At 42.4% G+C, this 15,864-nt stretch overlaps 1 protein-coding gene across 7 annotated transcripts in view; it reads right to left on the bottom strand.

The window, feature by feature from the left end:
• LOC140458259 (zinc finger protein 800-like) overlaps positions 1-15,864 on the bottom strand; it is a 117,089-nt gene that overhangs the window by 35,590 nt on the left and 65,635 nt on the right. For 6 of the 7 annotated variants that reach the window (XM_072552647.1, XM_072552648.1, XM_072552651.1 and 3 more), the window contains 2 exons: positions 9,750-9,819; positions 7,669-7,749 (listed from right to left, as the gene is read on the bottom strand). In XM_072552647.1, the coding sequence (XP_072408748.1) occupies positions 7,669-7,707 (39 nt within the window). In that variant the 5' untranslated portion in view covers positions 7,708-7,749; positions 9,750-9,819. Of the gene's footprint in view, positions 1-7,668; positions 7,750-8,345; positions 8,369-9,749; positions 9,820-15,864 lie in introns of all 7 variants that reach the window. The other variant, XM_072552653.1, reaches the window with a different exon arrangement.

Here is a 15,864-nt window from a genome sequence, read left to right as displayed (position 1 = left end):
GCCTCAATTTTTTTTTCTGTTGTGTAGGCCTCTAACATCTGTAAATGGCAGTGGCTTTCAGAAGTGTAAGCCAATGCATTGGGCAAGTCAAATCGGTGCGCCCACAGACCCTTGCCATCCAATAAGACTTTGGCTGATCTGCTGGTGTTTTGAATTTCACATTTCTTCCTTTCCCCATCAATTCCATTGACCAACAAAAATCTGTCTACCACTTCCTTAAAAATATTCAGTGACTGGCCTCCAGTGTTTTCCAAAGCGGAGTTCCAAACTCTCATACAAATAAAAATAAATTTTAAAATAGCAAAATAAATCCTCATTTCAATCCTAAAAGGACAAGCCCAATTTTAAAACCGTGTTCCTCCCCCAAGTTCTGAACTCAACAAGAGTACAACACTAGATCTTTACAATCAAGTCACTCCTCATTCTTCTTAGCCCAGTCTGTTCAAAATATCCTCATACATCAACCCTCTAATTCCACATATCAATCTAGTTAACCTCCTCTGAAGTTTCATCAACACACCAATACCCTGTATAACTGAAAGAGAACATCCTTATGTTTTGGTTTCAATTCTTCTCGTAATAAAAGACAGCATACTATTAGCCATCTTAATTTCTTGCTGTGCCTGCATACTAAATATTTGTGACTCATGCTGTTGGACACCTAGATCCCTCTGTAACTTGGAGCTCATAGCTCATCTACACTTAAATCATACACTGCTTCTTTTGTTCTTGCAGCCAAAACGAATAACTTTGTCCATATTAAACTCTATCTGCCAGAATTTTGTCCACGTATTCAACTCATTCTATAATCCAGAAAGTTACTTCAATAACTTCAAAATCTTTATGACAGATGTGAATTTGATTACTGCGTCTTTTCTCCCCTCATCTAAGTAATAGATATAAATTGTTAGAAGTTGATGCCACAGCACAGACCCCTGTGAACCCACCTGTCACATCTTGCCAGTCAGAAAAAAGCTATTTATTCATACTCTGTTTTCTGACATCGAGCCAATCTTCTACCTGCTGTAAGTCATTCTCGATATCGCGAGCTTTTATTTTCCAAAGTAATCTGTAATGTAGCACCTTATTAAATATCTTCTAGAAATGCCAGTGCATCCATCATAAACCTGAATGCTAATATTGATCATTTGAAAAGGAATGCAAAATCTCTGACTGTTATCACCCCAAGTGTTTGTGATGCACTCAAATTAGTGATTTGGTACCAATATTGTCCAGATCTTCCCAACAGAAACAAACAGTCATTGCTATAACACAGCCTGGCATGTGTCACAGGACCACTCAAAGTCTCATTGCACCAGCCACCTGGGACTTGCTTTACTTTCCCCATCTCCACTCCTCTGAAATGTCTACAATTTTGAGTGAGAGTCGTAGAGTTCAAAAGATTTACTTTGTATTACTCATTTCTTCAGAGTATGTGAGCCACGCGGGCTGAGTCAGCATTTGGTGCCAATTCCCCAAAGGCATTTGAGATGGTGGCCTTTTTAAACCGTTCTAGCCCAGTGTGTGTTAAGCTCTGACTGACTTACTGAATAGTTACCCAAGAAAGGATAGAGGGAATAAAACCATCTCCACCAACCTCCCCCCAATGGCCTGACCCACTATCCTTAAACGGATTCACCACACCAAACCCCTTGGCCTGCCCAAACCCCACTCTTCAATTATTTATTGTCATCCCACCCATCATCCCCATTCCTGCCACCATACACCTTCACCACTCGTCCATCATGTTATTCCCTGATCTACTCATCCACCACCCAACCCCTTCACCCTTTTGCCTTCACTGTCACTTCTCAAAACCTTTGGACCTCTGGAATAGGGCAGTTACTGCTGCATAAATAGCAGCGTGATTTGACCGCCAAAATGGTTACTGTGCTGTGCCGAGCTGAAATACTCCCAGGCGTGCTTTATGCTTCCTCAGGGGGCAAACCAGAAGTTTGGGCAAGCAATGCGGAGCTCTGAAGCAGTTTATGCTTAAAAAAGGAGTGAAGTGGCGAACACCATTCCTCAGAAAATGTGGTCCCATCATTCCATTTAAAAATTTTTTTAAAAAGCAACAGGATGGTGCAGTGATTTAGGACGAGACTTTTACTTCTGCATGTCTGCTAGAACTATGGCATTCTCTTTCTGATTTCAAAAGGGTTCTGGATAGTCCGCCTCAATTCCCAGTCGCAGATCACCCAACAATGTAAAACTGTCACAAATGTGCCATTAATGGGCAATGCTCCCTGGAGCCTTGGAGGCTGAGGGGTGACCTTATAGAGGATTTCAAAATTATGAGGGGCATGGATAGAATAAATAGACAAAGTCTTTTCCCTGGGGTCAGGGAGTCCAGAACTAGAGGGCATAGGTTTAGGGTGAGAGGGGAAAGATATAAAAGAGACCTAAGGGGCAACTTTTTCCACAGAGGGTGGTACCTGTATGGAATGAGCTGCCAGAGGAAGTGGTGGAGGCTGGTACAATTGCAACATTTAAGAGGCATTTGGATGGGTATATGAATAGGAAGAGTTTGGAGGGATGTGGGCCGGGTGCTGGCAAGTGGGACTAGGTTGGGTTGGGATATCTGGTCAGCACGGATGGGTTGGACTGAAGGGTCTGTTCCCATGCTGTACGTCTGACTCTGACTCTAAGAGATGCAGAAAAGCCGATACAGCAGGAGACACTCTTCTGAAACTTGGGCTTTGAGGTGTGCTCTTTGGGCATGACAGAGTTCCTCACATTAAATAAATATCAGAATTGCTTGTAATTACCAATGGTTTCTAAAATGAAAGTGATTCAAACCCCCAGCAGTATCATTCCTAAGCTTGATGAGCATACAAATGTTTTGAAAATTACAAAAATGAGAATGCAAAATCCAGACTCAAAATGTAATCCAAGATGGAGGATGGGAAAAATTTCTGGCTATATCAGCTGCTCTTTTTGAGGTATTTTAAGTGCTGGAGGTGATTTCCTCAAATTCCAGGAGCATCAATTACTGTTGTGTATGCTGTTGCATTGTTTTGGAACTTTGGAAAAAAAAAAGTCAAAATGACAGCAGTTTTAAAACGGGAGATGGACAGACAAAGGAAGCACATGGTGAGGTCAGTGCAGGAGAGAGAGAGAGAGAGAGAGAGAGAGAGAGAGAGAGAGAGAGAGAGAGAGAGAGAGAGAGAGAGAGTGAGAGTGAGAGTGAGAGTGAGAGAGAGAGAGAGAGAGAGAGAGAGAGAGAGAGAGAGAGAAAAAAAGAGAGAGAGAGAGAGAGAGAGAGAGAGAGAGAGAAACTGACATTGCCTTTGCTGTTTGAATTCATGTATCGCTGGAATCGGAATGCGTCTGGGAAAATTAACAAACAGTGAAATTCACAACTGATTTTGGAGGAACTGTATAAATGCTGTTGGTTGCGAATTTTATCAGATTGAATGGATTGGTTGGAGAGACAGTTAGAAGCAATGAGGAATTTGCAACAGCAACAGTATGTGATGGATAGCAGTTATAGGAATGGGGGGAAAGTGTCAGATACAGTCACATAGATGAGTTAACTCCTGGAAAGGTAAGAGATAGGCAGCTTGTGCAGGAGTCTTCTGTGGCTATACCCATTTCAAACAGATATGCTGTTTTGGAAAATGTTGGTGGGGGGGAAAGAAATACAATCTGAGGGGGATGTAGCACAAACAGCCAATTCCTGGTATTGAGACTGGCTCTATTGCAATGAGGGGTACGTCGGGTTCCAAGAGATCAATTGTGTTAGGGGATTCTCTAGTCAGTCAGAGGTATAGACAGACATTTCTGTGGCCAGCAGCGAAAAATCAGAATGGTGTGTTGTTTCCCTGGTGCCAGGATCAAGGATGCCTTAGAGGGTGCAGAACGTTCTCACGGGGGAAGAGGGGCCAGCAAGAGGTCATTGTCCACATTGGAACCAACGATATAGGAAGGGAAAAAGGTTGAGAGAGTCTGAAGGGAGATTACAGAGAGAGTTAGGCTGGAATTTAAAAAAGGACATCCTCGAGAGTAGTAATATCTGGATTACTCCCGGTGCTATGAACTAGTGAGGGCAGGAATAGGAGGATAGAGCAGATGAATGAATGGCTGAGGAGCTGGTGTATGGGAGAAGGATTCACATTTCTGGATCATTGGAATCTCTTTTGGGGTAGAAGTGACCTGTACAAGAAGGACAGATTGCACCTAAATTGCAATGGGACTAATATGGCAGGGAAATTTGCTAGAGCTGCTCGGGAGGATTTAAACTAGTAAGGTGGGGGGGTGGGGGTGGGGTGGGGGGGGGGGGGGGTGGGACCCAGGGAGATAGTGAGGAAAGAGATCAATCTGAGACTGGTACAGTTGAGAACAGAAGTGAGTCAAACAAACAAACAGTCAGGGCAGGCAGGGACAAGGTAGGACTAATAACCTAAACTGCATTTATTTCAATGCAAGGGGCCTAACAGGGAAGGCAGATGAACTCAGGGCATGGTTAGGAACACGGGACTGGGATATCATAGCAATTACAGAAACATGGCTCAGGGATGGGCAGGACTGGCCGCTTAAATGTTCCAGGATACAAATGCTACAGGAAGGCTAGAAAGGGAGGCAAGAGAGGAGGGGGAGTTGCCTTTTTGATAAGGGATAGTATTACAGCTGTGCTGAGGGAGGATATTCCCAGAAATACATCCAGGGAAGTTATTTGGGTGGAACTGAGAAATAAGAAAGGGATGATCACCTTATTGGGATTGTATTATAGACTTCCTAATAGTCAGAGGGAAATTGAGAAACAAACTTGTAAGGAGATCTCAGCTATCTGTCAGAATAATAGGGTGGTTATGGTCAGGGATTTTAACTTTTCAAACATTGACTGGGACTGCAATAGTGTAAAAGGGTTTAGATGGAGAGGAATTTCTTAAGTGTGTACAAAAAAAGTTTCTGATTCATTATGTGAATGTACCTACTAGAGAAGGTGCAAACCTTGACCTACTCTTGGGAAATAAGGCAGGGCAGGTGACTGAGGTGTCAGTGGGAGAGCACTTTGGGGCCAGGGACCAAACTCTATTAGATTTAAAATAGTGATGGAAAAGGATAGACCAGATCTAAAATTTGAAGTTCTAAATTGGAGAAAGGCCAATTTTGACAGTATTAGGCAAGAACTTTCAAAAGTTGATTGGAGGCAGATGTTCGCAGGTAAAGGGACGGCCGGAAAATTGGGACGCTTTCAGAAATGAGATAATGAGAATCCAGAGAAAGTATTTTCCTGTCAGGGTGAAAGGGAAGGCTGGAAGGTCTAGGGAATGCTGGATGACTAAAAATATTGAGGCTTTGGTTAAGAAAAAAAAGGAAGCATACGTAAGGTATAGACAGGATAGATCGAGTGAATCCTTAGAAGAGTATAAAGGCAGTAGGAGTATACTGAAGAGGGAAATCAGGGAGGGCAAAAAGGAGACATGAGATAGCTTTGGCAAATAGAATTAAGGAGAATCCAAAGGCTTTTTACAAATACATTAAGGACAAAAGGGTAACTAGGGAGAGAATAGGGCCCCTCAAAGATCAGCAAGGCGGCCTTTGTGTGGAGCTGCGGAAAATGGGGGAGATACTAAATGAGTATTTTGCATCAGTATTTACTGTGGAAAAGGATATGGCAGATGTAGACTGGAGGGAAATAGATGGTGACATCTTGCAAAATGTCCATATTACAGAGGAGGAAGTGCTGGATGTCTTGAAACACAAAGGTAGATAAATGCCCAGGACCCGATCAGGTGTAGCCTAGAACTCTGTGGGAAGCTAGAGAAGTGATTGCTGGGCCTCTTGCTGAGATATTGTATCAGCGATAGTCACACGTGAGGTACCGGAGACTGGAGGTTGGTTAATGTGGTGCCACTGTTTAAGTAGGAAGGGTGGTAAGGACAAGCCAGGGAACTATAGACCAGTGAGACTGGCCTCAGTGGTGGGCAAGTTATTGGAGGGAATCCTGAGGGACAGGCTGTACATATATTTGGAAAGGCAAGGACTGATTCGGGATAGTCAACATGGCTTTGTGCGTGGGAAATCATGTCTCACAAACTTGATTGAGTTGTTTGATGAAGTAACAAAGAGGATTGATGAGGGCAGAGTGGTAGATGTGATCTATATGGACTTCAGTAAGGCGTTCGACAAGGTTCCCCATAGGAGATTGATTAGCAAGGTTAGATCTCACGGAATACAGGGAGAACTAGCCATTTGGATACAGAACTGGCTCAAAAATGGTAGAAGACAGAGGGTGATGGTGGAGGGCAGTTTTTCAGACTGGAGGCATGTGACCAGTGGAGTGCCACAAGGATCGGTGCTGGGTCCTCTACTTTTGTCATTTACATAAATGATTTGGATGCGAGCGTAAGAGGTACAGTCAGAAAGTTAGCAGATGATACCAAATTGGAGGTGTAGTGGACAGCGAAGAGGTTACCTCAGATTACAACGGGATCTTGATCAGATGGGCCAATGGACTGAAAGTGGCAGATGGAGATTAATTCAGATAAATGTAAGGTGCTGCATTTTGGGAAAGCAAATCTTAGCAGGACGTATACACTTAATGGTAAGATCTAGGGAGTGTTGCTGAACAAAGAGACCTTGGAGTGCAAGTTCATAGCTCCTTGAGAGTGGAGTTGCAGGTAGGTAGGATAGTGAAGAAGGCGGTTGGTATATTTTCCTTTATTGGTCAGAGTACTGAGTACAGGAATTGGGAGGTCATGTTGAGTCTGTATAGAACATTGGTTAGACCACTGTTGGGATATTGCGTGCAATTCTGGTCTCCTTCCGATCAGAAAGATGTTGTGAAACTTGAAAGGGTTCAGAAAAGATTTACAAGGATGTTGCCAGGGTTGGAGGATTTATATTGGGAGAGGCTGAACAGGCTGGGGCTGTTTTCCCTGGAGTGGAGGCTGAGGGGTGACCTGATAGAGGTTTACAAAATTATGAGGGGCATGGATAGGATAAAATCAGCAAAGTCTTTTCCCTGGGGTCGGGGAGTCCAGAACTAGGGGGCATAGGTTTAGGGTGAGAGGGGAAAAGATATAAAAAAGACCTAAGGGGCAACTTTTTCACGCAGAGTGTGGTGCGTGTATGGAATGAGCTGCCAGAGGATGTGGTGGAGGCTGGTACAATTGCAACATTTAAGAAGCATCTGGATGGGTATATGAATAGGAAGAGTTTGGAGGGATATGGGCCAGGTGCTGGCAGGTGGGACTCAATTGGGTTGGGATATCTGGTCGGCATGGATGGGTTGGACCGAAGGGTTTGTTTCCATGCTGTACATCCCTATGACTATGAAGGAACAATAACCAGAATAAAGTATCTCCGAAGGGACAAAACAGTGGAGGATGATAAACCACTGAACAAAAAGTCAAAACCACAAATCATAATTGCATCGTTTCATTTTTTTTTCCTGTCCAAGGATGAAATTGTTTTACCTTACAATTACAAATGAAATGTTGCATCACGGATTACATGGAAGTTAAAAGCCCAGAAACAGGTCATTCAGCGGACTGGTTAGGCAAGTGCTCACTGTCTTGGCAAGCCTTTGCGAGAAAAGCAATTCCAGGCTCCAGAATATATGTTTCAGACACTGACACTTGGAGGTTTACTACAGCTCAGTTTAAAAGAAAATCCACTTCACAACATATGTCAATGGAAAGAAACAAGTCTCACAATTACCTGAGTTCGCTTCCGCAATGCAGCGCTTGCTCTATCCATCGCCACAAGCCAACAAATTTAGTTCAACTTTCTACACGTGACCTGTAAAATAAGATCCAAAAGCGTTTTACCATGTACTGAATATAATTAACCTTTTAAATTCTTTTTAAACACTTCTTTTTTAAATAGTGTGAAAACATGTTTGAGAAGCAAAAAGTAGGTTTACATAAAGAATGGAGGTTTATTCTTGATTCATGACGATTCACCAACTGTGAAATGAGGTCAGTGGGTGAATAAGTTTCAAAGCAGTGATTCAACTTGTGCTTTGATTGCAAAGAAAGCAAACATTTTGCCATCCTTGGTCGCCAGAAAGCTTGCATCAAGCGATGCTCCGCAGGGTTTGGTGCGGAGTCCCCGGTTGCTTGGAGTGTCCATTAAATGATCAAAACACAAATGTATGGTACTTGTTTAGCAGATTCGCAGATGACACAAAAAAATTGGAGGTGTGGTAAACTGACAGGAAGAAAGCCTTAGACAACAGAACACCACAGACAGCCTTTTCGGATGGGCAGGAGAAAAAGTGGCAAATAAACTTTAATCCTGAAAAGTGAGAACCGATGCATTTAGGGAGAACTAACAAGGCAAGAAAATACACAATGAATGGTAGTACCTCAGGAAATACAGAGAATCAGACAAACCTTAGTGTGAATATCTGCAGATCCTTGAAAGCAACAAGGACACAGATAAAAAGGTCATTAAGGGATATGATACTTAAAGCATCAAATACAAGACCATGGAACAGTTCAAAGATGTTAGTTAGCCCACAGCTGGAGTACCACGCACAGCTTTAGTCACCCCATTATAGAAAATATGCGAGCGCACTGGAGAAGGGCACAGAGGGGGAGATTTACCAGGATGTTGCCCCGGTTAAAGCAATTCAATAATGAGGAGAGAGATTCGAAAGAATGCAGTAATTTTCCTTAGAACAGAGAAGGCTGCTGTTGGGGGGTGGGGGGGCTGAATGAGACCTACAAAATTATGAAAAGCATAGATAGCGTAGATAGGGAGAACCATCTCCCCTTATTGGAGGGCTCAATAACTAAAAGCTATGGTGAGAGAGGCAGGAGAGGTTGAGGAGGGTTTTTCCAGAATTATTTTTCAGTGTAGTGCATCTGAAACTCACTACCTGAAAAGGTGGTAGAGGCCGGAACAATTACAACATTAAGTAGCATTGAGATGAATACCTGAAGGATCTTGGCATACAAGGCTACAGGCCAAGTGCTGGAAAATGGGTTAGGTGCAAATAGGTGCTTAAATAGCTGGCATGGTCACAATGGGCCGAAGGTTCTCCTTCTGTGAGCAACTCTGAAATCTTGATGTTGTTTCTCACAGACCTCACTGTCAACAGTGAACTATGAATCTTCCCTGAAAAAGTCTTTCCAATTAACAAAAGACAGAAAGAGATAGAGAACCACTAACATATCCAACAGCTGCTTGCGAGATGCTAGCAGTGAATGCTGCAGTCCCTCACAAAATGACACAGTCTTCACTCCCTTCAATAGATGGTGACTGGTGTGTGACACCGAGTATTGTAAGAGGGATAACCTGCAAGTGACTGGCGCAGTATCTCCTGGGCTGCAGCAGTCACACAGGCATGCACTTTCGATGAGTCACTGGCCTTCTACAAAAACGTCACCAGTTGTAGACACTTCACAACAGCCAGAGATTCCCTCATGGTTCTTTCAATCAGCTGCAGAAACTTGGACAAAACAATAGCTGAACAAATTTCCTTCTGGTGCTTTCCTGCCCGTCAACACACTCAAGTCAGTTAACAGGATGTGACCGAGTTCCCGTCTCTGCTCCACCACCCTTGCTCAAAAAAATGCCAGCACGCCCCAGAGGTGACGCTGAATCTTCATCTGGGAGTGTCACTTTCAAAGCACTCTGAAATACCACATCAAATCAAAAGGAAAGTTCAGTGGGGAGAGGGGCAGAAATGTGGGCCATCTGTAGGGTTTAACTGCATTCTTCAGATGAAAGCAGAATTTCTTAATGAAATAAATACAAATACAATAACCATATAAATAATAGTAATTATTTACCAAAGCAGATGGATTAGTTGCTGTGGAGCATTTATGTTTCACTGCAAATTCAACGGTGTTGCTTGTTCAACTGTTAAAAATAAAACAAAGTCATGAATTAAAGCTGATGAGATGACTGATACATTCAAAAGAAATTTTTACTGTAAATACTTACTTACACAACTTAAAATGCCCCCCCATGTGAGATGAACGGTAGGGGTTCCTCTTTTGAGAGGTTCCTCTCCAGCAGAGAAACATCTCCAAGGATGATGGGTTTAACATATCTCCTACAGCCCCACTAGATCCCATCCAGTTCACCTCCTACATCCAATTGTCTAGCCTGCCTCCCCACTGGTCCATCTTGCTCCGAAGCCAAGAGTTAGAATGGATTTCACAGGAGAGTTGCACTCAACTACTGAAAAACACACATGAGAACATGTCCACATGTGGACCAACCAACAGGAGGGCAAAATTTTTATTAGATAGAAAATCAAAATACTGATCACAGAGATTTTTTTCATTCACTCAAGGGTGTGGGCATCACTGGCTGGGCCAGCATTTATTGTCAGTCTCCAATAGCCCTGAACAAGATAGTGGTGAGCGGTCTTCTTGAACCACTGTAATCCATGTGCTGTAGATACACAATCTACATAGGCAGATCATACCAAAGTGCAGCAGGGTAGCAGATCAGAGTGCAGAGAGCGAGAGATCAGCATTAACATTTAAGAGGTCTTTTGGAAAAGTCGGATAACAGCAGGGAAGAAGCGGTTCACACATGTATTTGAACTTTTATATCTTCTACCCAATGGACAGAGGGTGGGAGACAATATAACTTGGGTGGGAGAAGTCTTCATTAAGTTGGTTGTTTTTCCTGCTAGATGGCAGTGATCATGGGTTTGGATGATCACAGTTTTGGCAACTTTTTGGAGATCGTTGTCAACGCGGCCTGTCTTATTTGATCATCAACTGTATTTAATCTGTAGATTATTCCGGGAAGGAGCTCCAATTTAGTTTTTCTGTCAAACTTTACAATCTAGTGACCCAGAAGGCAAGCGGTTTGATTTTTTAGGTGTATTACTTTTGTATGTCTTTCACCATTACAAGCAACTTCAGAACAATCAACAAGCCAAAGTGAGAGGTCAAGTTACACACAGCGCTGAGCTCAGGTGTGACCTGTCGATAGTTTGGGAAGGTTACAAACAGTTGCAAATAATTTAAATATTACAGCAGAATCACAGCTTTCCTTCAAAAGGAAGGCAAAAAAAAAACCATTGTTCATGAGACTTTCTGAACCAAGGTGAATAATCTTCAGCTGACAAATAAATAGGGAAACTCCCCCCTAACACAGCCCACCAAGTGAAATCAAATTGGCATTGTAAAAGGACACAGAAGGTTCAATTCCCGCCTCAGGCGACTGACTGTGTGGAGTTTGCACATTCTCCCCGTGTCTGCGTGGGCTTCCTCTGGGTGCTCCGGTTTCCTCCCACAATCCAAAAATGTGCAGGTCAGGTCATGCTGAATTGGCCATGCTAAATTGCCCGTAGTGTTAGGTGAAGGGGTAAATGTAGGGGAATGGGTCTGAGTGGATTACGCTTCGGCGGGTCGGTGTGGATTTGTTGGGCTGAAGTAATCTAATCTGTCATCAAAACCAACCTCTCCACAGTACATCAATCACAGAAATTAATAACTGCAATACTTAAAATATCCACAAGAGGGAGCTGTTTACTGCAAAAGGTTTACTTTTCAGAAAATAGACTCCACGTTAACTACCAGAACAGAGTGAACAATAATTGCACATTCACAGTTGGAAAATAAACTCCTAAATATATTTCTCTAGAGACCCATGAACTGCCACCAGCATAACCATACATTTGGTATTAAACTGGTCCTACTCTGAACAGCATTAACCTTTGTTCTATTTCACAGGCCACTTTACGACAATCAAATATTGCAGTCAGGTCGAGTGAAGATTGAAACTGCCAATTCTTTTCCCTTGTTCAACATTAACTTTAAAGTTCACTATCACAGCCCTGTGCTATCGTGAAGTGGCTGCTGAATGGATCACTGGCAAGATTTCACTTTAGTGTCTACTGGCAGAGAGATACTACCTAATATAAAACTTATGCACATGACCTCTTGTATGCATTGACAACATAGAAAAATGCATGATTGAATAAGCCCAATGCAGTCTCAATGCGCCAGTAAAATGGCAAAAGTGGAGCAGGATCAGCAGTGCTTGGCAATGCAGAAATCAATATTTCCAACATTGCTCCCAAGCTGGGATTTGAGGACGTGTAGAACTATTTTATCAAAAACTGTTCAATCACTGTTTGCTTTTTCAAACTTCATCATTTTTCAGCCAAACTGGTGTCATGCTTAATGAATGTTTCTCAAAAATAACGTGTTATAAACAACAATTACGACAAGAAAACAACCTATTCATAAATTTTGAAGTTTATAAACACTACCTGATTGGGGACTACATATGACTAGCCCGATCCCTGTGGCTGACTCAATGTTCCGGAGACAACTAGTAATGGACAATAAAGAGTGTCTTGGCCATTAAGACAATTGCATTTGCATCCCACCCACTGGGTGCAGTTAGGGACCTGCAGACTGATGTGATAGAGGTGAAAGAGAGAGAGAAAGAAAAGAAAGAAAAAAATGAAAGACACACACACACACACACACACACACACACACACACACACACACACACACACACACACACACACACACACACAAAAGGTGAGCAGCACTGAAGTCAGAATAGACAGCAAAATGGAACTGGCTCAAGAGAGTTTGTAGTCTCTTCAATGAGCCACAAACTCAGATACATGGTGACTCCCACACAAGGTGACTCCCATAATATGAATCAGTGGTCTCCCGCGATCAAACAGCCAGTTTTTATTTTATGTGCTTATTTAATAAATCACCCTGCATATCATAAATTAAAACTGGAAATTATACCCTCTGAAGAATATAGTCCAAAGGAATTAAGATTCTGTATATGTCAATTCCTTTCCTTAACTACGTTCAGAGTGCAAAATGCCAACTGGCAAAATCTGAGGGCCAGAAATTGCAAAAAACAAAATTCTCCATTCTGGAACAGAGTTTCAGTCCAGCAATCACAAGACTGGTGTTCACTTCTACTTACAAATTAATAGTTCAAGCCTATTCAAGCCAGGAGAAGTAGGAATATCAACGAAGGAAAATGAAAGGGCTGACAGTTACAGGAGGAGATTGAAGCAAGATAGAAGAGTCACCAGAATAAGGAAAGGTATTGTCTGGAGGGGATGCTAGGGGATTAAGGATTTGACTAGAAAACTTAAGCTACATGTCTCTCCTGAATCAAGATACAAAAAGATAGCCTCATACTGAATACACAATAGACACAGGAGGGACCACAAACATCTGTTTATAAGTACTGCTGCACTGTACAAACACGCTAAACCAGGGGAATTAGATCAGAAAGGGTTTTGCACTGATGGTAAGCATGAAGGCAAATATGGAGATGAAACTATCGTGCAAAGGATAATGAAGGCTATTTAGACTCAAATGGAGTTCACAGTCACGTACATGGAAAGGAACATGAACATTAATGCGACAAAGATCTTGCACGTGGCCAAATGCCGAACAGGAAAAACAGTCATGGGTTATGGAGGATAAACCTTCCCATGTCGAGGTGGCTGGAGAGCAGGCTTTCACCTGACACAGGCCTAAGCAGTTGCTGTGACTGTGTCGAGATCTCAAAACAGAAAACAGACATCAGTGTTCCCAAAATGTCGTCACAGATCAGTCCTTACATGCAAGATGTCTGATCAACTTATTACTAACACTGGAGAGGGAGCAGGAGGGACACCACAGATCACCCCATCACAGCTGCAAAAATAAATACAACTAGCCAACAGCCAAGAACAATGAATGGCCCAGCAAGTAACCCAGAACTCAAAAGAGCAAAGGCTCCCTGGCACAAACTCCAGACAGCAACCTCTCCTCTGCTGTAAGTAGACTGCTACATGAAAACATAAAAGAAAAATAGTTATTTCAACAGTTATTTGATTTATCACTGAAGGAATCAGACGTTTAAAGCATTGTATATCAGGGACAGGGGTAACCTTTTAATTTTTTTTGGCTAAGTAAGGCCCTACAGATCTTAAGCCCTGCTTTAACACTGATTTCATTAGGAATCAACGCTTGACTTCTAGTTGCAACTTTCAGGAATGCAATCCTGATAAGTGAGGACACCCTGGGCCAAGCCAGAGAGGGGTCTGAGTGATGGGGACTGCAGTGAGATGTGGGGCAGAACCAGGTAACACAGGCATGTTCACCCTAGTATGCTGCCAGCTCAGCAGCCCACTCCTTGAAGGTTTCTGACCGCCATTCTTCCCTCATCCACGGACCTCACGCACAGTAGTTTCAGAAGGGTGCCTGGGATTTTGACTCCATGACAGTGAAGGAACAGCAATATTGTTCCAAGTCAGGAAGGATCGTGGCTTGGGAGGAAACTTATAGTGGTTACTTTATTTGTGCTCCTGCATTTTGGAGAGCTAGAAACTACTGCATTTATTTAGAGCTTATCACACCCACTGGACTTGTCAAAGCGATTCACAGCCAATTAAGTACTTAGTGGAGTTACTGCTTGTAATGTCATCAGTTCAAAGTACTGTACCTCAGTAATGACTTTAGATATATATTTCGGATGGAACAACCTGACAGCACAAAACATAACTCACAAACTGTGACTGAAACTGAAGTTACACTACACCCTGTGAGAAAGGATCACAATACGCAGAGTCTTCATTCCTGACTGGGTGGTTCCAGTCCAACAACTTGGGTTTGTATAAAGCGTTTAACATCATGCCCCAAGGCACAAGGTAAAAATTGACCCTATGCCAAAGGAGATATTAGGAGGAATAACTAAAAACACCAAAACAAAGTATTCAATGCTATACCAGATACTCATGAACTAGCTGCATTACAATGATGTTAGCCTGAACTACACTAATGATAGAGTGGCTGCTATCTCACATCTCCAGGCTTTAGTGCACGCTTGGTTCAGAATGATTAAGGAGACACTGATTCTTAAGGCAGTATCACTGATTAATCATACTAAATTAATTGACTGCTAGATTCCAAGGTTTTTTACATTCATATAATTTTCATTCCAACATCATCTTCCCTGGTATCAATACACCACTGTTGGATCAGGAGCACATAAAAGTACATTTTCTTGCAGGGACTCTCATTTTCCACCATTTCTTTGCAGCCCAAAACTGGTGGTTGGTGCGCGACGCAAATCACAAGGAAGAATCCAGTCGAGAACACGGAGGCTATAAATGTTGGTGATAAATGCCAAATAGATTTCCCCAATGGGATCATACCGTACTCATGTGCACCTTGCAGATATATCCCTTGAATAATCTTCTTGCTAAGACACAAGAAAATGGTGGTCAGCCAGGTTCGACGAACCACCCCATCATAAGGCTTGGTGAATTAAACAACAAAATGTTAAAAGACTAGACTGAAGGGTAATCACTTAACACTAAAGCACATCTTTACCTTTAGTGTGACGCAGCTGTAGAGCCTCAACAAACTCACATTTACAGCTGCAGAATAAACAGAGCTTAATTCAGTGCTTAGATCTGGATTCCACTGAATAAGCAAACTTATTCTCTGGACTTGCAGGAAACAGGTGGAAAACTGATGGATTTTTCTCTGCTTTTCTCCACTATTATAATTTATTGTCTGCATTTGTTACTTGAACTGTGACAACAATGCAAACTGCCCGCCAAACGTTTCAGTATTATTCAATCATGTTCCAGTCGCCCATTAATATTGACAAGAACACAAGAGATGCAAATAAAGACGGCAGAGAACACTGGCTTTTGTGAAGTGCCGCACCCAAGGAAAAAAAAAATAAGCTGTGGTTGCATTTTAACGGGGGGAGGAAAAAAAAAACTTGGCTACCTTATTCATAAAACCAAAAACAAAGAGAGGAGGTGGCAGCAGGGGAGCAAGCCAATGTAGAAAGTGGGGGAGGATAAAAAGAATAGCAAGCATTTAAATACATTCATCTCATGATTGCAGTGTTCAGATTTGGTTCCACGGTTAAACCATCAGCTGATCATTATTG

Source organism: Chiloscyllium punctatum, chromosome 32 (genome assembly GCF_047496795.1).
Source record: "Chiloscyllium punctatum isolate Juve2018m chromosome 32, sChiPun1.3, whole genome shotgun sequence".
Lineage (NCBI taxonomy): Eukaryota > Metazoa > Chordata > Chondrichthyes > Orectolobiformes > Hemiscylliidae > Chiloscyllium > Chiloscyllium punctatum.
Note: the sequence above shows the minus strand (reverse complement) of the source record. Positions and strands in the feature narration are given on the sequence as shown.